The sequence below is a fragment of the Macrotis lagotis genome, chromosome 4, assembly GCF_037893015.1.
Source record: "Macrotis lagotis isolate mMagLag1 chromosome 4, bilby.v1.9.chrom.fasta, whole genome shotgun sequence".
Lineage (NCBI taxonomy): Eukaryota > Metazoa > Chordata > Mammalia > Peramelemorphia > Peramelidae > Macrotis > Macrotis lagotis.
Window position 1 is genome coordinate 183,745,849 of NC_133661.1, and position 24,060 is coordinate 183,769,908.

General features: G+C 34.6%; 1 gene segment (V, D, J or C); it reads right to left on the bottom strand.

Annotated features, from left to right (window-relative positions):
* Positions 1-2,970: 2,970 nt before the first annotated feature.
* Positions 2,971-3,303, bottom strand: LOC141522786 (T cell receptor alpha variable 41-like). The segment is given in 1 exon segment: positions 2,971-3,303. A coding segment is annotated over 1 exon segment (333 nt).
* Between the last annotated feature and the right edge of the window lie 20,757 nt (positions 3,304-24,060).

Genomic DNA, 24,060 nt, shown 5'->3' on the forward strand with positions numbered 1-24,060 from the left:
TAAGTTAAAAAAATAGAGAAAGCATAGCATACTGTTGGGCTCATAAGAAGTACTTTATAAGTGTTACCTATTAGTTTTATTCCTGTAAGAAAGGGATTCTTGGAACATGTTAGAATATCATCTATATCCAGAGAAGGAACTGTGGAACTTAAATGCAGACCAAAGTTTACTATCTTCAATTTTTAAAAAAGTTGTCTTATGAATTGTCATTTTTTCTCTCTCTAATTTTTTCTTCCATTTGGATCTGATTTTTCTTTCACAAAATGATTAATATAGATCTATTAATATAGATCTCTAGCATGGTTATAAATATAGAGTCAATATTACATTGCCTCCTGTCAGGGGTAGGGAGAATAATGTAAAAAATATGATTGTTGAAAACTAAATACATATCCTCATGATCTAGAGAAAGGATTCTTCTCAGTGACAGACATGCCAAAGAAACCTATTAAATTTATGAAAGTAGTTGAAATCATTTCTGGGAAGAAATTCAGTTTGTTGTCAGTTCTCAGCTGTGCTAGTTGTAACTTTCAAGAATTTGGAGTCCTAGAATCATGCAGGCCAAGGCGATCAAGGACCTTGAAGAAAATATCTTCTTTAGTTGAATGTTTCATAGCCAGAGAAAAATTCAGGATGCTGATTCTGGAAAGAGACCAAAAAAATCAATAGCTTTGCCAACTGGAATCTCTTTTGGGGAAGAAAGCTGGCACTCTGATCTAGCACCCATCCTATATAGACTAGGAATTGGGTAGGGAATAATTGTATATGATTCTGGGCAATAATTAACTAAATTTCTATTAATGTGAGTTAAGAATATTCAAAATATAGTTCACATATTTTCAATGAAATTTTAGATTTTCTATTTTAGAAACAATTTTCTGAATAATTTTAGCTTTTATTATTTAAATGGCTTCATCTTTTCCTCTAGGTAATTTTTGTTCTGTTTTTGTTTTGCTCTTGTTATTCAGTCCTTTAATTTCACTGATATGGGGAACAAAGAGAAGTGTTTTATTAGTGAAGGTTGTCATATATGTATAATTTTTAATCTTAGGGAATTATTTGGAGTTCTAAACCATTAAGAGAACTGCTGTGTTTCACATAGGTGATATTTGTCAGAGAAGACTCATCCCATGTCTTCTTGACTCATAGCCTTGGAATCAGGAAGATATGAGTTCAAGTACTATCTGAGAAGTTTACTGTATGAATTACTTACTAACTCTTAGCATCAACTACTGCATATGTAAAATGGGTATTATAATAGTTTCCTAAAATTATTGTATCAAATGATACAATGTAAATAACATTTTGAAAGCTTAAAACACTATGGAAATGCTAGCTATGATATTGATAATTCATAGGTCACGCTCCCTCTTCTATTATTCTTATTAGAATTGAGGAAGGATTAAGCATTTCAGAGATAGAAAAGACAGGTGAATGGTTAGAAATCTACAGTACTTGAAATACAACAACTGAGACAGAAGAATACAAGAAAGAAGTGTTGATGAAGGAAGAGGTGAGAATGGGAAAATCTGTCAAGTCTTAGGAGCACAGGTAAGGCAAAAGGAAGCAGGAAGCAAGGGACTGTTTCAATTTTATTAAAAAAAAACTCTGAAGGCATAACCTGAACAGGCTAATTCTGTTTCTTCATTGCTGATGCTCCTCTATAAGGTTGGGTTGAGATTTGTGATTTTTGGGAAGTGACTAAACATATGATAGTATATTAATGTAGCTTACTACTTCTATCTTATTAATGATTAGAAATTCAAATCATTCTGAAGAACTTTCAAAACTTTTATCACAAGGGCTCCTCCTACCTTTCCAGTTTTCTTATATCTTCCCCTACTCCAGATACCCTGAGATTCAAGGTCATCAGCTTCCTTGAAGCAATGAGGTAGCATAGTGAAAACAATGATGAATTTGGAACAAGGAAGACCTAGATCCCAATCAGATCTCAGACATTTGCCAGTTATGTAACTCTGGGTATCTTACTTCACTCCTGTCTAATTTTCCTGAACTGTACAAATGACAAGCATGATAACACTGGCATACCAAGGTTTTGTGAGGATTAAATGAGATACTATTTGTAAAGCTAAGTGAGTACAGTGTCCAAGTGAGCACATAGTATGGAAGAAAGAAGGCAAATATTTTTTAATTACTTACTATGTAGCAGGCACTATGCTAAGTGTCTTCCAAATATCACATCATTTCATGTCCAAAACAATACTGAGAGGTAATAACATCTTAAGAATTAAGATTCAGGAAAAATCAGTCTTACAACTGACTTACTGAGCAATGTGGAAGTCCTTTATGAAACATTGCTGAGTGAAATAGGATGAATCAAAGGTGAAGAAACCCTAATAAATAAACCTGAAGTGATTATAATAATGTACATGTTAAGACCAGAAGCTGAAAGGGGACATTGCCTAATTTAAAAGATCAAGTTAGCTCTCTAGAATGTGAAAAAATGCAGCTTTTCTCATCCCCTTCCTCTTCTTTATCAAGATGGATGGGGGTGGGTGGGAATACAATACTATATGGAATGTTACAAGTCTTGATAGACTTGATTACTTTCGCATATAGTGTTTTTTTCTTTCTTCTTAGATTCTTTGTCATAGAGGAATGTCCCTCTGTATAGGGGTGAGTATAAAGTGATATTAAGACATTAAGATGATAAAATAGCCATTGAATAAAAAGAAGTGAATTCTACCAGGCCTCCACCTGCACCCTCAGACTGCCTGACTTTCTGTTATTGCTCTATAGTAGGGATAGGCACCTGGGGATGGTCAGGTGCAGGGGTTAAGTCCCAGATCTTGGAATTATGAGGTAGAGCTGTAGATCTAGGAAGATGGAAGAAAGGTTGAGAGGAAAAAAGTGAACAGCTCTGAAGCTGTCCCCCTATTACAGTCTTTCAGGGAGTAAGACTGAGACTCCAGCCTCAGGGTTTGTGCACAGGCTGCTGGTGCCTGTGGATCACTGTGCCCCTACTGCACAGAGGTAGGTGGTTGAGTCTTTAGACTGGGCATCAACAATGTGCAGGGAACTGTGGCGCTCCCTTAAGTTGCTCATGGATTTTAATCTTCCATTTTGCTTCTCTCCTGAAGTTATGGATAATAGAAAGATGAGGCCTTTCCCAGCATCCTGCTTAAACCATTGCACCCCTTTATTAGTGACTTCTGTATAACTGCAGTTGATTGTGGTGGTCTCGCCCTCCTGGAACTTTAGGAACTGAGGACTCTGCTCCACCTTCTGTAGGCAGCTCACCCCTGGACAGAAAGATAATGCAAGACACAGGTCATTGGTCATCAATTCAGCATTTCCTATCACACACACACACACACACACACACACACACACACACACACACACACACAAACATAATATAGAAACCCCTTAACTCACCAGCCAGGTGAAGACACAGGATCACAAAGGAGGGTCTACAGCATGTCTCTATCTTCTAATACCAGGGTCAGTGAATAGTTAGTTTGGGTTCTGGAAAAATGGATTCTTTAGTCAAAGGAGGCTGCTAATTCTAAATATATCTAGGATTTTTTTTCCCCTCTCTGACTAGGGGAAGTTATTTTTTTCTGCCTGACTACTCAACCAATCACAGCCTGGTCTGTCTCTTCACACATAATAAGCAGCCTCTTTCACAGATGCTCGGGAAGAATTCAGGTGCCCTGAAAATGGAAAGACTGACTTCTACAGGCCAAGGATAAAATATCAGAGAGGCAATTGGAAAATTTTTCTCTTTAGGAATTATTGAATATTTTTGGGAGAGAGGAATTGTTGAATATATTGCTACATTTTATTTCTATCTTTATTCCAGAAGGGGTGAATAAAACCTTTTGTAAGTATATACTTTGTGCAAGACAGTGTTCCATACTCAAATGAAAGAGAAAACACCCACTCTCCATAAGCGAAGACAAATGTGAGGAAAATGAGAGGTATATTAATGAGTGTAGAATGTGATGAGGACAAAGGAATGCTGTAAATATTCGGAGAGGGAGAGATAATGTCCAGTTGGGTGGGTGGGGGGTCTTGTATCATGGAAGAATTACACCTTGAAACAAGGATAGGGCACCATTAGAAGGAGGAGGGAAATTAATATGGGGCAGTTGGACAGTGTAGAGTAGAGTTCCAGGCCTGAAGTCAGGAAGAACTGAATTCAAATCCAGCCTCAGAGATTTACTTAGCTGTGGGACCCTGGACAAGTCATTTAAACTTATTTGCCTCAGTTTCTTTATCTATAGTTGACAAATCTCTCCAGTATCCTTACCAAAAAAATCCAAAATGGAGCCATGAAGAGTCAGGCACAATTTAAAATGACTGAACAAAAACAATATTGAATCCATGGAGGGTAACATAAGCAAATGCATTCTGATAGAAGCTTTCTACCAAAGGTATAGAATATTCTAGTTGGTAAGAAATATGAATATATACAGAGGAACTAAGTTGCATAAGATTAAACCAATTGATTAGACTTTGCTTGTGAAACAACTTTAATACAGGGTCATGAAATTCATCTTTATTCAGTAGGCAATTTGCAGTCACTGAAGTTGCTTGGATAAAATGGTTTGGACAAAAAAGGTATATTATGAAGATTCCACACGTTGAAATTGGATGGTGGTGTTGAGGATTATTCTGGAAGTAGGACAACTATTTAGAAGGCTGCTATAATAGTCAAGGTAAAAAAAAAGATAAATACCTGATTGTGAATATAAGAACATTCACCAAGTGATTGTATGTTATGGTAAGAGGCAGTATAAGATCAAAATTATTATATCACTGAATATTAAAGGAGGATTCAAAGCATGCATAGAGGGTTCCAGAGGCATGTCATTGCTATCAAAATCCTTCCTTTCTAGCATGAGGATGTCATTTTGGCTTACATGTAAATGAGACTTGGGGAAAATCAGGGGTGAAACTTTTATCACTGGTCCTGGGATTCTGGGCACATTTTAATCCATGTAGGATAGAACCTTCTTTGTCAAAAAAAGAGACTAAGTCTTGAAACAACTTTCATAATCATGATTGTTATTATTATTACTAATATAATTGAAATAGTTTCTGGAAAGCAACTCAATTTGCTGTTGACTCTATCCTGCAAAAGGTGGATTTCCTAAAGAGTCATGGTGAAGGAACCATTTAGATAATTTAAAAGTCCACAAGGGACCTTCCAAATAAAATAAATATTTATTTAATGCCTATTATGTTCCAGGTGCTCTTTACAAATATTCTCTAATTTTATTCTCACAAAAAAAGAGGTGGATATTATTATCCCCATTTTACACTTGAGGAAACTGACACAGGCAGAGTAGATTAAGTGACTTTCCCAGGATCACACCCCAATTAAGAGTCAGGGTGATATTTGAACTAAGGTCTTGATCTCAGTTACAATATTTTGTCATCTGTATTAGTTATCTCTAAGTCTTTATAAGGTAATACTATATACAGGACTCTATATACAGAAACTGCGGGGTTTGTATGAATTTTGTTAGTGTCTTGGGAATATTGAGGCTCCATACCTCAGAAGGAGATAGCTGACCTGTAGTGGTCCTTCCTGATAATCATGGATCAGAATTTTCCTTTCTACTTCCCCTCTGGACTCAAATGGATATGGAGGATTTACTCCTAAATGAAATAGGAAGACTTCCCTCAGGATCCTGGCTGAACTACCACTGAAAGTCATTTTTGTGCAAATGAAGTAGATAGTGGGGCTCTCTCTTTCTAAGACTTTCCGGGCTTGAGGAAGTCATCATGTCTTACAATTTTTTTTTTTACTTCCAAATCATTGCCAGGAAATCCCATATCTCTCTTCTTCAGACCTGTCTTCAGGTGCTTTCTTTTCCCAATTCCATAAATCCTCTAACCCACAACCCAGATGGAGACACATCACTAAGGAAACTCTGGAGGGCATCTCCATTCTTCTTCCTCTTGCAGGCAATGAACACTCAATTGAGTTTTGGTATGTGGAGTCCCTAATCATAGGCTCTTTTGCTCTAGGAAATGGGGATTCTAAGCCTACTTGCTCATAACCTAGCTGTCATTTCACAACTGCTCTTCTTGGACATAGAACTAATATCACATGCTATTTTTGACAATGATCAGGACCTCCAATGTAATGACTGGAGCAATGAATATAGACCTTGTAAACAAAAAGATTCATTGTTCTTTCAATAAATAAAGTCAGTACAAATAAAAACCCAGACAATATGCTAGTTAAGGAATATAGATTTGAAAGATGAAGGCTCCCATCCTACAGGTACTTACTCTCTAATGTAATTGGGGGAAAGTTGTATATATTACAATCAAAACATATACTTTTGTTTAGCTTCTAGAATTACTTATCTTATACTAGATTGAGAATGTCATAGATAGCTCCTTATGTTTACATCTTTAGGATCTCACAGAATACTTGGTACTTAGGATTTATTTGAGAATACTTATTGATTGCTGATACCAGGTAAAATTTGAAAGGGGCAAAGGAAAATAAAGACAACTTCCATGAGATATTTATATTTGCAGAAACAACATATGAATTTATGAAGGTATATTAACAGAGAACATAGTTGGGGAAGCATATTTAAAGCATGGGGTATTATGTGAACAAGGGAATGGAGAGGGGTGCTTGCAGTATGAGAACTGGGGAACAGAGAAGAATGTCAGATGTCAGGAATATGAATTCCTGAAGAAGAAGAGAATGATATGATACTGAAAAGATTGGTTGGAGCCTGTTTATAGAAGGCTCTAAAGGAAACTTTGATCCTTTTATTCTTCTATTCAAATGCCTTCAGTGATTTCTCAGTAGACAATGGGAATCATTGGAGGTTTTTAATAGAGGCATAATAAGATTAAAGTGGTCCATTATGAAGATTGCCCAGATAAATACAGAAAGGTAAAACTGAAGGCCAGTTCTATTATAATCACTTTGGCAAGTAGAAACCAAGACTTGAATGGGTGCAGTAGATTTTGCAAATGATTTGATATTTATACAAAGAACAAGGAGCAAATGAACCTACAATATTTAGAATGGACAAGAATTCTGAGTTCAGGGAACCCACACTGCATCTCAGACACCAGAATGCTGTTGAATGTTCACTGACTGTAGCAGGAAGAATAATAGAGATGTCCTCTAGAGCATCTGTAGCAAGGACTCTATTACTGAATATTTATTGAGTTCTCACTGTACTTATGAAGACTTAGAATAAATGCATGAGTAACTGGAGGCAAGAATGTGCTCCAGTCTTAGCAAAAGGCTGTTGATTTGCTGAATATGCTATTCTTAGGGGATCTGATGATTGTAGATAGCAACACAATAGAAAGAACACTGTGTCCTATCAGATCAACCAATATGATTAAAAAGGAAAACTATTAATGAGGAGATGTGGCAAAACTGGGCCACTAATGCATTGTTGGTGGAGTTGTGAACTGATCCAACCTTTCTGGAGAGCAATTTGGAATTATACCCCCAAAACAATAAAACTGTGCTTACCCTATTGATCCAGTAATACCACTACTAAGCCTGTATCTCAAAGAGATCACAAAAGGGTAAAAAATCCATATGTACAAAAATATTTTGCTCATTTTGTAGTAGCAAAGAAATTGAGGGGATGCCTATCAAGTGGGAAATGGCTGAACAAATTGTGGTATAAGAATGTGATGGAACACTATTGTTCTATAAGAAATCATAAAGGATGGCACTTCAGAATAGCCTGGAAAGACATGCATGAATTGATGCAGAGTGAAATGAGTAGAACCAGAAGAACATTATACATACCATTGGCAACATTGGTGATGATCACCTAAGATGGATTTGTGTATATCAACAGTATAATAATCAAAGACAATTCTAAAAGATTTTTGATGGAAAATACCATCCATATCTAGAGTAGGAACTATAGAGTTTAAATGTAAACCAATATTGTCTTATATATTATATCTTTTTTCTCTCTAATTTTTTTCATTTGTATTTGGTTCTTTTTCTACAACATAATTAATATGGATCTATGTTTAGTATGGTTATACATGTATAGTTTATATTAGATTGCTTTCTGTCTGGGGAGGGGCTACAGTAGGGAAGAAAAATGTAAAAGTCAAAACCTTGCAAAAAGTTCTTGTTGAAAACTACCATTGCATGTAGCTGAAAAAATATATAAATAAAATATTTAATAAAAAAAGAATAAAAAAGCAAGAGTGGGCCATTAAGTAAAAAGAACATTGTATCCTTCTTTCTTAGTTTCATTCTAACTTCACATAACTTCCCTAAACCTTTTGTTCTTGTCTATAATATGAAGAAGTTGGGCTAAATGACATTGGAAGCTCTTTCTAGCTCTAGGTCTAGAATCTTCACTTCCATAGAATGTAAGTATATTTTAGTTTCTTATGGAGAAGAATGAGATTTGCAGGAATAAAAAAGGAATGATCTTTCCTAGAATAGAATATTAAAAACAATTTTTTTTCTGATGATAACTGTTTTCTAAAGGCAGTTTTATGGAAATAAACTCCCTGTTTCTAATCTACAAAGGACAGTACTTTTAAGAGTTGGAGTCATGAAAGCATACAGGAGAGGACTGACATTTGGTTTTGGGACCTTGATAGGGAAATATCTTCTTTTTTTTTATATTTTATTTTATTTTTCCAATTGCATGGTATGAAAGTTTTTCAACATTCATCCACATGCATAAGCATATTTTTAAATTCCATAACTTCTTTCCATTCTTTCTGTCTGGTGAATATGGTACATACACATTTGTGTTAAACATGTTTACAGATTAGTCATTTTTGGTATGAGGAATTAGGATTAAGGGAAATAAATACGTAAGAAAATTTTTTTAAAACTGAATATAGTGTTCATCAGATTCTGAAGGATTTTTATCTTGTTTTGTTTTGTTTTTCTTCCTCTGGATTGGGATAACATTGTCCATAGTTAATTCTGTTTCTCTGAACTGCTGAGAGGAGCTGCTTCTATCAAGGTTGATTAACCCACAATGTTGTTGTTAATGTGTACAATATTCTCTTGTTTTTGCTCCCTTCATTCAGTAGCAGATCCTGTAATTCATTCCATGCTTCTCTAGAGCCAACTATTCACGGTTTCTTATAGAACAATAGTATTTCATAACATTCATATACTATAACTTGTTCAATCATCCCCCTGATTTCCCTCAATTTCCAATTCTTTGCCACTACAAAAATATTTTGGAACATGTGGGACTTTTCCCAGTTTTTGTGATCTCTTATGGATAGAGGCCTAGAATTGGAATTGCTGGTCAAAGGGTATGGTCATTTTTATTGCCCTTTGAGCATAGTTCCATATTGCTCTCAAGAATGGTGGGATCAGTTCACAACTCCACTAACAATGCATTAATGTTCCAATCCTCCTACAACCTCTCCAACATTGATCATGTTCCCTTTTTTGTCATCTTAGTCAATCTGGTAGGTGTGAGGTGCAACTTAATAGTTGTTTTAATTTGCTTTTCTCGAATTAGTAATGATTTGGACCATTTTTTAATATGATTATTTATATCTTTGATTACTTCATTTGAAAACTGCCTTTTCATATTCTTTGACCATTTTATCAATTTGGAAATGACTTATAACCTTAAAATCTGTTGCAAATTTCTATATATTTTAGAAATGAGTCCCTTTCTCAGAACCCCCAGCTGTGAAAATTGCTTCTTAGTTTTCTGCTTTCCTTCTAATCTTGGCAGCATTGGTTTTATTAGTGCAAAATCTTTTTAAGTTAATGTAGTCAAAATCATCCATTTTGCAATTGATAATATTGTCTATTTCTTGCTCTTTAATCCTTTCCATGCATCCAACAGATAGAATAATTTTTGATCTGTTAATTGTTCTATGCTATCACTCTTTATATCTAAATCTTGTACACATTTTGACCTTATTTTAGTATAGGGTAGGAGGTGTGAGTCTATACCTACTTTTTGCCACACAATTTTCCAGTTTTTGCAAAAATCTTTTATTTTTTATTGATATTTTATTTTTACAAATACGTGTTATGATAGTTTTCAATATTCATCCATATGCATACATATATTTTTAAGTTGCAAAATTTCCTTCCACCCTACCTTCCCACCCACCACCCCTCAGCATGGAACAGTCAAGTTAAGACTGTACATAATCATTTGTGGTAAGTATATTTATTGATTAGTCATTTTTGGTATGAGGAATTAGGATTAAGGGAAAGAAATACATAAGATATATTTTTTAAAAAAGTGAATGTAGTATTCATCAAATTCTGAAGCAGAATTTTTTTTAAGATCTGACTTAATTTCAGTGATAAGTGCTTTGTAATTGTGTTCATATAGTTTCTGGCTTTGTCTTGGGAGTTAGATTTCCAAGTATTTAAAGTTGCCTGCAGTTACTTTAAATGGAATTGCCTTTTCCATCTCTTGCTCTTGGACTTTGTTGCATATATATATATATATATATATATATATATATAAATGTCAATGATTTATGTGGGTTTATTTTATATCCTGCTTCTTTGCTGAATTTGTTAATTGTTTCAAACAGGTTTTTAGATGATTTTTTGGCTTTCTCTAAGTATACCATCATATCATCTGCAAAGAGTGAAAGTTTTGCTTCCACATTGCTAATTCTGATTCCATCAATTTATTTTCTTTTCTTAGTGCTACAAAAAAATTTCTAAAATTATATTGAATAGTAATGGTGATAATGGCATCCTAGTTTCTCCCCTGATCTTATTGGAAGTGCTCCAAGTTTATCCCCATTACATATAATGTTTGTTGATGATTTTAGATAGATACTACTTATCATCTTAAGAAAAGCTCTATTCCTAAACTTTCTAATGTTTTTATTAGGAATGGATTTTATATTTTATCAAAGTATTTTGCAGCAGATATTGAGATAGTCATATGATTTGTGTCGGTTTTGCTATTGATATATTGAGTGTTTTAAGATTTCTGCAAAAATGTTCTTTAGGGAGATTGTTCTATAATTTTCTTTGTCTATTTTGGTTCTTCCTGGCTTAGGTATCTGTACCATGCTGGTGTCATGAAAGGAATTTGCAGATCTCCTTCATCTCCTATTTTTAAAAATAGTTTATGTAGAATAGGAGTTAATTGTTCCTTAAATGTTTGGTAGAATTCACTTGCAAATCCATCTGGACTTTTTCATAGGGAGTTTGTTTATGGTTTCTTCAATTTTTTTTTCTGAAATGGGTTATTTTAAGTTTGTTATTTCCTACTCTGTTAATCTGGGCAGTCTGCATTTTTGTAACTATACATCCATTTCTTTCTGGTTATCAAATTTATTGGTATATAGGTGGGCAAAGTAGCTCTGAATTATCTCTTTAATTTCCTCCTCAATGGTTCTTAGTTCACCCTTTTAATTTTTGATACTGGTAATTTGGTTATCTTCTTTCTTTTTTAAATCAGATTAACCAAAGGTTTATCTATTTTATTAGCTTTTTCAGAAAACCAACTCCTAGTTTTATTTATTAGGTCAATGGTTTTCTTGCTTTCAATTTTATTAATCTCCCCCTTCTATTTCCAGAATTTCTAATTTGGTATTTAATTGGAGTTCTTTAATTTGTTCTTTTTTTCTAGATTTTTTAGTTGCATACCAATTCAATGATCTCTTTCTCTATTTTATTCATTTAACATTTAGAGATTTAAAGCTTCCCCTCAAAACTGCCTTGGCTGCATCCCATAAATTTTGGTATGATGTCTCAATATTAACATTTTCTTGGATATAATTATTGATATTTCTATGATTTGTTATTTAATCCACTCATTATTTAAAACTTATTTAGTTTCCAATTAATTTTTGGTTTATCTTCCTGTGACTCTTTATTACATATAATATTTATTGCATCATGTTCTGAGAAGTCTGCATTTATTATTTCTGTCTTTCTGCATTTAATTATAAGGTTTTCATGCCCTAGTACATGGTCAGTTTTGGTATAGGGAGCATGTACTGCAGAGAAAAAAGGTATATATTTTATATACCCATTAAGTTTTCTCCAGAGGTCTATCATATCTAAGTTTTCTAACATTTCATTCACCTTCTTAGCTACCCTCTTTTCATTTTGTGGTTAGATTTATCTAGTTCTGAGAGGGGGAGATTAAGGTCCCACATTATAAAAGTTTTGCAGTCTGTTTCTTTATAATTCACTCAGCTTTTCCTCTACAAATCTGAATGTTATATCACTAAATGGATATATGTTTAATAGTGATATAACTTCATTACCTATGGTACCTTTTAAGAAGATGTAGTTTTCTTCCTAACCCCTTTTTAATTTAATCTGTGTTTGCTTTTGCTATATCTGAGATCAGGATTGCTATCCTTGATATTTTTTACATCATTTTAAGCATGGCATATTTTGCTCAATCGCTTTACCTTTATCTATGTGTATCTCTCTACTTCAAATATGTTTCTTGTAAACAACACACTGTAGGGTTCTAGTTTTTAATCCATTCTACTATCCACTTCCATTTTATGAGACAATTCATCCCATTCATATTTACAGTTAAGATTACTAATTCTGTATTTTCCTCCACCTCTATTTTTCATCATTGATATTTTTCTCTTTCCTTTCTACTTATTCCTTCTCACCAAAGTTTTACTCCTTTTCCCCTTTAACTTTTTTAAAAATTTGACTTTCAGCTTATTTTCACTTATACCTTCACCTTTCCTTTTATGAGTTCCTTCTTTTCCTATCTTTCCCTCCCCCCCCCCCTTCCCGCTGCTTCCCTGTGGAGTAGGATAGATTTTTAAAACCAAGTGGGAATATATCTTATTCCCTCTCTGGGCCAAATCAATTTAATAGAATTTGCTCATTGTTCACACCCTCCCTTCTTTACCTCTAAAATTATAAATCTTTGTGCCTCTTTACCTGGTATTATTTTTCATTCAGGCTTTATTAATCAGGCATCACCAATCACAGCTTGATTAAGTGATTGTTTGATAAGTTCAAGGTGTTATCAAATTACCATCACAGATTGGGTGATTGATTGTTTGATAAGCAGAATTGCCTCAAAGTCACTAAGTACACTCCCCACTCCCCTCTTCTGTCTCATTAGAAGTACTCTTTTCAAGATTCTTGAATTACATCAAATTATAATCATTTTTTTTCTTACCCCCCCCCATTTTAAGTACCTTCCAAGGACACACAATCCTTCTGAGTGAAAGTATCATCCAAAGCCAAATCATTTCATGAACTATTTGTACTCTTTCCCCTAAGCACACTTACTCCCCGACTCCCTACCCTGCCCCCCACTCCCAGTACTTAATCTTTTCTTAAGTAAAGTATGGATTAAGTCCAACCTTGATTTAATTAACTATAAGAATCTCACTTCCCCCACCCCACCTCATCCAGGAGTACTTAACCCCTTGTTAAGTAAAGTATGGATTAAGTCCAACTCTGATTTTATTAACTATAAAAATCTCAAAGGACTCTAAATAATGGGACTCTCTTAATGCCTCACTTAAGAACTTTACAAATGATTGCAAGTTATGGGAAACCCTGACTCAGGACTCTCCAGTTTATGATGCCCTCTTCAGAGAAAGTGCTAAGATTTATGAGCACAGCAGAATTAGGGCAGGTCAAATGAAACTGAGAAATTTCAGTTTAGAGTAAACACCTCTGCTTTTCATCAGGATTTTTTCTTTTGTCTCAAACAGTGTCATCTTGGACTTCTTCAATGGAGAGACAAGATCCTACCATACACTTATCCTCTAAGACCAATCTCTTCAATTATATTTGATCTTTTAGTTATCCTAAGAGAAGTACAATTCTCAAGAGTTATAAGTGTTATATCTTCCATTTTCTATACAATTTGATGGTCTTGACAAACATTTGCTTTGTTTTGTTTTGTCCTTCCCCTTTTCATTTACTTTTTCATGCATCTCTTGGGTCATATTTTTGGCAATTGAATTCCCTCTTCAGTTCTGGTCTTTTTGTCTAGCCTCACATGACTTTACTTTCCCTTTTCTCTCCAAGAGACAGATCTTCACTGAAGATCCTCCATGATGTCTACTGTTGAAAACTTCTTTTGGATCTTTTCTTTTTCTTGGTGGAATCTGTAGCTTTAATCTGTGCAGAGGTTTCATTTATCTTAGATAGGAAAAAGCTCCAGGGGCATGTTAGTTTCATGCCACTATCTTGGCTCTACCCCAGAAGTCTTGAGCTAAACACTCTTTGTCAAATAGTGAATTCTTATCACAGAATCTAATGGCTTTGAGTTTATCAAACAGTAGATTATTGTGATCCCTTAACTACTGTTTCTTTTAAACCTATTCTAAACCACTGATTCATTACTCTATTTCTTAACCATTACCAGGTAGTTTTGATGACTGTCACTTTATAGTATAGTTTTAGATCTCATAGAGCTAGGCCACCTTCCTTTACATGTTTTTTTTCCCATCAATTTCCTTGATATTCTTGACCTTTTTTTGCTCCATATTAATTTTGTCATTATTTTTTCTAGGTCAGTATGGCACTGAAAAAGTAATGTAATTTTGGTAGAATTGTCAAATTTATTATATTAGCTTGAACTAACCATGATCCATTGACATTTTTCTTATTGTTTAGATCAGACTTTCTTTGTGTGAAAAGTGCTTTGTAATTGTGTTCATACAGTTTCTGGGTTTGTCTTGGGAGGTAGATTCCCAAGTATTTAATGTTGTTTGCAATTACTTTAAACTTTCTATCTCTTACTCTTACTCATTGGCTTTGTTGTTTATATATAGAAATGCTGATGATTTATATGGATTTATTTTATATCCTGCTACTTTGTGGAATTTGTTGATTGTTTCAAGAAAGTTTTTTAGATGATTTTCTCAGGTTCTCTAAGTATACCATCATATCATCTGCAAAGAGTGAAAGTTTTGCTTTCTCATTGCCAATTCTGATGCCTTCAATTTCTTTTTCTTCTCTTATTGCTAAAGCTAGCATTTTTTTTTTAGTTTTTTGCAAGGCAATGGGGTTAAGTAGCTTGCCCAAGGCCACACAGCTAGGTGTGTGAGGCCGGATTTGAACTCAGTACTCCTGACTCCAGAGCCAGTGCTCTATCTACTGTGCCACTAAAGTTAACATTTCTAATACTATATTGTATAGTAGTGATATTAATGGACACTCTTGTCTCACCTCTGATCTTATTGGAATGCTCCTAGTTTATCCCCATTACATATAATATTTGTTGATGGCTTTAGATAGATATTAGTTATTGTTTTAAGGAAAACTCCATTTATTCCTGTACTTTCTAGTGTTTTTAAAAGGAATAGAATGGATGTTGAATTTTATCAAAGGCTTTTTCAGCATCTATTGAGATAATTATATGATTTTGGTTGATTTTTTTGTTATTTATATGATCAATTATGTTGAGTGTTTTCCTAGTATTGAACTCTCCTGGCCTACCTGGTATAAATCCTGACCATGGTGTAAGAGTTTTGCACCAATGATCATTAGGGAGATTGATTTATAAATTTCTTTGTTTGTTTGTATTCTTCCTGGTATAGGTATTAGCATCTCATTGGTGTCATGAAAGGAATTTGGTAGAACTTTTCCTATTTTTAAAAGTAGTTTATCTAAAATTGGAATTAATTGTTCCTTAAAAGTTTGGTAGAATTCACTTGTGAATTCAGCTGGACTTAGAGGCTTTTTCTTATGGAATTTATTGATGGTTTCTTCAATTTCTTTTTCTGAAATGGGGCTGTTTAAGTATTATATTTCCTTTGCGGCTTTATGGATAATTTATTTTTAAAAAATATTCATCTATTTCACTTATATTGTCAAATTTATTGGCATACAGATCAGCAAAATAACTTCAAATATTCCCTTTAATTTCCTCCTCATTGGTAGTGAGTAAACTCTTTTCATTTTGATATTGTTAATTTAGCTTTCTTTTTTCTTTTTTTAAATCAGATTAAACAAAGATTTATGGTTTTTCTTGCTTTCAATTTTGTAAATCTTTCCCTTGATTTTCAGAATTTCTAATTTGCTATTTAACTGGGGATCTTTAATTTGTTCATTTTTCTAACTTTTTTAGTGCATACCCAATTAATTGATCTCCTTTTTCTCTATTTTATTCATATGATCACTTAGATGTACAAAATTTCCCTTATAAACTGCTTTGCATGCATTTTATGAAGTTTGAAATGATATCTCATTGTTAACATTTCTTGGATGAAATGATTATTTGTATGGCTTGTTGGTTGATACGCTTGTTCTTTAAATTTAAATTATTTAGTTTCCAATTAATTTTTGGTTTATCTTTCCATGACCCTTTATTTGATGTAATTTTTATTGCATCATGATCTTAAAAATACACATTATGGCTAAAATGTTCATACTCGTTGGTCCAGACCTTCAAAAACGTGATCCAACTGTATGCATACCAAAGGATTATTGATAAAGAGAACAACTCCATAATACCCTAAAATATTGATTTAAGGCAGCACTTTTTGTTATAGCAAAGAATTGGAAATAAGGTAGATATCCATTAATTAGAGAATGTTAAAATTGTTCAAAAATGTATTTCCGGGGCGGCTAGGTGGCATAGTGGATAAAGCATTGGCCTTGGAATCAGGAGTACCTGGGTTCAAATCTGGTCTCAGACACTTAATAATTGCCTAGCTGTGTGGCCTTGGGCAAGCCACTTAACCCCATTTGCCTTGCAAAAACTAAAAAAAAAGTATTTCCTAAGCTGTAAGAAATGATGATTATCATGAATACAGAGAAATATGGAAAGATTTACATGAACTAATATAAAGCAAAGAAGTCAAAGCCAAAACACCCATATATACAATGACTATAGCACTGTAGATGGAAAGAATAACAATCACAAAATAAATGGAAATTAATATTGTGATATTACAAAGAACACGCAGTACTCCAAAAAAGAGATATGAAAAGACACCTTCTTCTACTCATTTAGAGATGTTTGCAGGGATTCTGGGGTTAAGTCCATGGATGTATAATGTTGAATATATTGAAATTTTTTTGATATGTTGAGTAATTTTACTGACTTTCATATTTTCCTATTAAAAAAAAGTTCATTTGTGGGATAGCTCTTTGAGAGTGAGATGGAAAAATGGGTATTGAAGCAAATTGAGAGGATAAAAGAAGCAAAAAATTCTCAATAGAGATTAATTTTAGGGGTGCATAGGTGGCACAGTGGATAGAGCACTGGCCCTGGAGTCAGGAGTACCTGAGTTCAAATCCAGCCTCAGACACTCAATAATTACCTAGCTGTGTGGCCTTGGGCAAGCCACTTAACCCCATTTGCCTTGCAAAAACCTAAAAAAAAGAAATTAATTTTAAAAAGCTATAGTCCCTTAAAGCCAGGATCTCACACTGCATCTGGTATAAAAATATTTTATTGTGAACCTGCAAAGATGAATCTACTTAAATGCTTCCTGGGTACTATCATATGTCTCTTGGTAGAGACTGTAGCAAGAGTTCCCTCTGCAGGGTTTGTGCACAGGCTACAGGTGCCTGGGCATCACTGTGTCTCCACACCACAAAGATAGGTGCCTGAGTCTCCAGGCTGGGAGGCTGTGATGTACAGGGTGCTGAAACGCTCCTTCCTGTTGATTGTAGATTTTAGCCTTCCTCTCACCTTCTCCTCAGAACTTATGTAAAAGAGGGAGGTGAGGCCTTTCTCATGATCCTGCTTGAACCACTGAAGTCCTCGGGAAGCACTGTCTGAGTAACTGCAGTTGAAAGCAGTATTATCTCCCTCCTGGACCTTCCTGATCAGTGGACTTTGCTCCACCTTTTGTTGGCAGCTCACCCCTTGACAAAAAAAAAACAACAAAAAACAACATCAGACACAATATCAACTCAGCAGTATCCATAATCTTCCCTCAATTTCTCAATATCTCTATGAAATTCCTTGTGATAGCACATCTTTCCTCCTTGGTCATGTGGAGAATGTTTTTTTGGGCTTCCCTACTCCCATCTCCATTCCTTTACTCTCTTCCACAACTTTTCTCCCCAACTCACAGCACACTTGAAGACACAGCATCACTAATGAGACTCCCAGTGGCTTCTCCATCCTTTCACTTTACAGAGATTAGAAAAACTGGGGTCTAAGATCTTGGTTATGGACCTTGATTCTCTAGTTAAAGGAGTCCTTTTCACTTCTAATTATATGTAGTTCTTTTTCTTCTCTAGAGAACATATGGTATTCTCAGACTTATTACTCAACCAATCACAGCTTGATTTGTCACCTCAGACTTCCTACTTTACTCTTTTATCAGATACATAGAGAAAAAATGCTCAGAGAGACATTTAAAAAAAATCATGACAGCACTGCCACCCTCAGGCCTAAAAATAATTGCTGTTACAATTAAGAAATATTTAGTAGAAGATATTTACCAATATTTTAGAAATACAAGAATGTTCACTTTTATTACCATTTAACAAAATAAAAATATTTTAAGGGTAAGTAGAAAATCAACAAGTAGTTAGGGCAGGGAGAATGTTTTAGAAAATCAGAAATGGTTTGAACAAAGGAATAGAGATTCGCAAAGTGGTTTTTAGAGTTTAGAATAGTAGTAGTGATGATGGTAGTAAAAATTTAGAGAATGCTTTAAAGGAAAAGATTTACATCTTTCCATTAAATTCTTACAATACTGTGAGCTGCTATTGCCCAAACAGTCATTGAACTTGGCTTAGAAAGCAGAAGTTTTGGAGGAGACACTCAAGTCAATCAACATTTATGATGTTTTGGGAACAATGCTAAGTGCTAAAGATATAAAGAAAAAGCAATTCTGCCCCATCCATCCAAGCAAAAAAGGAGCTCCCATTCTAATGGGTAAATGGCATGAAAATAATTATTTGTCTGTGTTAAATAATGGAATGTAATCTTGGAGAGAATAAATTAACAGCAGAGAGATCCAGAAAAGCTCATGTAGAAGGAAGGATTTGGGGTGAATCTTAAAGGAAGTCTTGTACCAGGTTATGGAAAGTCTTGAATTCCAGAACTAATGATATCAAATTTCTTCAAAGGGCTATAGGAACCACCAAAGATACTACAGAGAAATGATATAACTGGATCTGTGAGCCAGATTCTTTTTTTTGCCATTGGCATGACATTATTCTGGCAGATTGAAGGGTTAGGGCAGCAGAGTCAGGAATACATATAAGGAATCCATAAAAATAATCCAGTAGAATGGTATTGAGATCCTGTACTATGGTAGTGGTGAAAGCAATAGAGAAGTTGGAATCGATGGAAAAAATGTAAAGGGGTTAAAAAAAAAGTAAACTTTTAGTAACTGATTGACTATGAAAAGTTGGGAAGCTAAAACAAAAATGTCCATGAAGGACATTGATTGTGGTATCACTGATATGTGACATATTCAAAAGAGATGTAGATTGAGATGGGTTTGCAAACTTGATTTTTAACTTGTTGAATTTAAGACTATGATGAGACATCACTTAAAGATGTAGATCTACAGTTCAAAAATGTTGTAGACTTAGAGTCATGGGAACAAAATTTACTATGACTGAGAATGAAGAGAAAGTGTAAAACACTAAGGGGCAATACTTATCAGATAAATAAGAAATGAGAAGCCTGTTCAAAACTGGAATTATGTCCCTCAAACACCATATCTGATCAGTTGCCAAGTTTTGTTGACTACTTCTATAACATCTTTCATATTTCTCCACTTCTCTCTACCCATAATCCTAATTAGGCTATTATTAACTCTCACCTGGACTATTGTAACAAGCCCCAAATACTCATTCCATTTGTAGTCTTTCCCTTATGGCTCCACATTGCCCATAGTAAAAAATGCATACACATCAGTCTGACATAGAAGAATTTATACAATATGTCTCTCACTTTCTGTTCCAAACTTATTTCATTACAAGTTTTGAATATTGACTTTGTGATCTGTATGACCCTGACTTTGATCAAGTTATGGAATCCCTGGGTTTCAGTTTTATTACCTATAAACTGAAAGGATTGAATCAGAAGATCTTGCTCTAAATCTCTGAATCTTTGAATTTTGCATTCCAGTTGCAATGAACTATCTACTGTTTAATGAATTGAATTCCCAAACTAGACAATCCATTTTCTTCCATTCTACATTTGAATAGGCTTTTCTGCTATCCCTAGAGTAAGGCAGTAGTCCTTTTCATTTCTGTTTCTCAGTTTCCTCCTCTTCTTTCAGGTTTGCTGCCATTTCCTTTAAGAACAATTCCTTCATTTCTTCCATTCTTTATCGTAGTGCTGTCTTTATCCTCAAATTGCTTATGTCGTATTTGTTTGAGTCCAGGTGACTGCCTCTTTCCCCTACCCCTATTAGAATTTTGTTATGTTTTGATTTTGTATTCCTAGTATCTATCACAGTATTCTCACACATAGTAGATGCTTAATAATCATTCATATATAAAACTGGTTTTATTTTTTTAAAAAAAGACTCAAAAGGACTTAGAAAATCAGGAAGAGAGCTAGGAGACTAGGTATCTCTGAAAGGGAGGAGAAACACAACTATTATGGAGGTATATTTAATTCCATATTTCTTACTTTTTTGTGTATGGGCATGGACCCCTGTGCAAGTTGGCTGAAAATTATGGACTCCTCCATATTATGTTTTAATTTATATAAAATAATATACATTCAATTTCAAAATAAACCAATTATTTTGAACAATGGTAATCAAGATATTTTTAAAATTCCTCCACAAAAATACCTATCCATCAACCCCTTAGGGGTCTGGGAATCTCAAGTTAAAAAATCCCTGGTTTTCATTTAATTTAATAACCATTTAATACATTACAACTATGTGCCAAGAAAGACAATAGCTACTTAGGATTAAAAGACAATCAAAATACGGTCTTAGTTCTCAGATATCTTACATCCTATGAGAAAAGATGTAATATGTAATAATTAATAATTGCTAACATATTTCCAGTTCCTACTATGTACTAGGTAGGCATTGTGATTTATAAATATTGTCTCATCAGATCTTTAGAAAAACTCTGATGTATGTGCTATTATTATCCCCATGTTACAGATAAGGAAACTGGGGCAAATAGTGGTTAAGTGATTTGTCCAGGTCACACAGTTACTAAGCATCTGTGACTGAATTTGAATTTAGGTTTTCTTGACTTCAGACCTAGCATTCAATCAACTGAACTATCTAGTTGCTAATTGTCACCTAATTGAAGATATAAAGAGATAAGAAAAATTAAATTTATGATTTTTTTCAATTCCCTTTTATGTGTTGTCTTCACTTTTTAAAATGTAATCGTTATTTTTGCTTCTATTTAGGGGCAGGATGATAGTGCTAAGAGGACTGTAATTAGGGAGCTGGGGCAGCTCATATTCATGTCTTTAATCTCTTTAAGAAAGCAAGAGGTTAGTTCAGCTGCTGGTGACAAACAGCTCCTCAGTGTAGGATGAGGTGCTCCCAAATATTTGGAAAATTAATCATTGTAAAGTATTACATTTGCTTATTATTTTAATTTCTTTATGACCCTCTTTAGTTGTTCAAAATATTCTTTTTAAAAAACATGTTTATTTTAAGGCAATGGGGTTAAGTGACTTGCCCAAGGCCACACAGCTAGGCAATTAGTAAGTGTCTGAGGCTGGATTTGAATTCAGGTCCTTCTGACTCCAGGGCCAGTGCTCTATCCACTGTGTCACCTAGCTGCCTCTATTCAAAATATTCTTAGAAAATAAGAAAGACTAGTTTGAAAGATATCAAGGAAGGAGAGGAGGGAAAGTAAGAAATCTATATCTTTATTGGCAGGAGAACAGATCCAGAGGGATCGAAGAAGTATAAAGGATTGATGATTCTGACTACCAAGAAGAAGACTTGAGTTTTGTTATGTAGAGATATGCTATTTTATGTGTTAGGTTGGAAATAACCTCTATGTAAACCAGGCAAGAAGAACTTGTAGGGTTGGTCTAGAGGTGTCATCATAGGCCCCAATGCTCAGGAATGCAACTGGAGCCCCAAATGCAGGTTTTGGGCACAGCCTGCATGTATCTAGCAATTGGTGTGGCTCCACAGCACAGAAGTAGGTGCTTGAGTCTTCAGGCTGGACAGCAGAGATGTGCAAGGAACTGTGATGATCTTTCCTGTTAATTGTGGATCATAATCTTCCTTTCTGCTTTCCCTCTAAGAGAATGTAAAAGAGAAGAATAAGATCCTTCCCAGGATCTTATTTGAACCACGGTTAGAACCACTGTAGTCTTAGAAGTGCTATCTGATTAAGTGTAATTTCAAGCAGTGTTCACTTTCTCCTGGACCCTCAGGTTCCAAGGATTCTATTCCACTTGTTGGCAGCTCACTCCTGTGCAAGAAGATGACATTAGACCCTAGAGACTGGCCATTAAGACAACACCTTCCTAATTCCCTTTTTATTAGAGGGATGAATGAAGCCAAGAAATATCCTGTGAACCAGGCTGAGCCTTTCTCTTTCTTGATCATCCTGGTGAGGGCATGTTGCCTGGGTCCTCCCACTCTCAAGGTGAAGGTACTAGATCAGGAAGGAAGCAACCAGGGACTTTTGCATCTTTAGTTTTCCAAGGTCAGTAATAATTCACTTCTGAGATTTATAGCATGAAACTGGTCTATAAAGAAAAGAAGTTTTCTCAGTTCAAAATGATTCTTGCTCTGCTTCAGGAAATAAGTTGCCCAGTCAATCAGAATCTGATATCACATCTTCTCCAGAATAGACATCCTTTTCCACTTACACATGATTTGTAATAGTCATGGTAGCTCATGGTGGTCTTGCTCCCTTTAGATCATATAAAATCATAGTGGTATAGTAAGGAAATTTTCACTATGGCAGATTTTTGAATGTCTTGGCAACACTCAGTATTGTTTCTATTGCTGAATATATGAGATCTCATAGTAAGTGTGGAATTCCAGACCTGAGTAGAGAACATAGAGAAGAGATGTCCTGCCATCAAGGAAATTCCATTCTAGCAAAAAGACCTTCAATTTAGATGCTTTTTAAAAAAGTTTTTGCAAGGTAAATGGGGTTAAGTGGCTTGCCCAAGGCCACACAGCTAGGTATGATGCTTCTTAAAGAAAATATTTTTCCAATTACATGTTATGAGGGTTTTTCAACATTCATTGACTTACATATTTATAGGTTGCACATTTTTATACCACCATCCCTTCCCACATCCCTCTTCCCAGCAGCAGTCTGTTAAAAGTTGTACATGTACAATTTTGTTGAGCATATTTACGTATTAGTCATTTTGCATATGAGGAATTAGAACTGAGGGAAAAGAAAAAGAAATATGGGCTAGGAAGTCAAAACATAAGAGCAGATTTCAAAAAGTGAACATAGTGCCTATTCCATTTCTGTGTTTCCTTTTTCTTTTCTCCTCTGGATGAAGATGGCATTGATGGCAGGTGCCCCGGTGTTCTTCTAGCTCTCTTAACTGCTGTGAGGAGTTGTAATCATCAGAGTTGATCAACTTACAATGCTGATGTAAATATGTGCAATGATGGCTTGGTTCTGCTCCCTTCATTCAGCATCAGTTTATGAAATTCTTTACATGCTTCTCTAAAGTCTGACCATTCATGGTTTCATTTTTTTTATATTTTCTTTTTATTTTTGCGACTACATGTCTTGAAAGCCTTTCTACTGTCATCCATCTGCATATTCATATGTTAGACATTTTTTCCACCACCCTCCCTTATATGAACTCAGTCTAATCATGAACACTTGAAGTTTTTCCAATTATTTAGATAACTTTATTTATATGAAATGTATTTTGTAATTTTGTTCATATACTTTCTGGGTTTGTATTGGGAGGTAGATTCCCAAGTATTTTATGTGGACTACAATTACTTTAAATAGAATTGTTCTACCTCTTGCTCTTGGACTTTGCTGTTCAAATATAGAAATGCTGATGATTTTTGTGGGCTTGTTTTATATCTGCTACTTTGCTGAAGTTGTTAATTGTGTCTCCAGAGGGGAACCTGAGACTGGTGACTCAGCCCAACACCCCTTCACTCAAATCAAATTCCTCTGCTTGTCATGGCATCATTACTCTGATTTCATGGTCTTCTTCAAGAACTAATGACAAATATCATAATCATAGT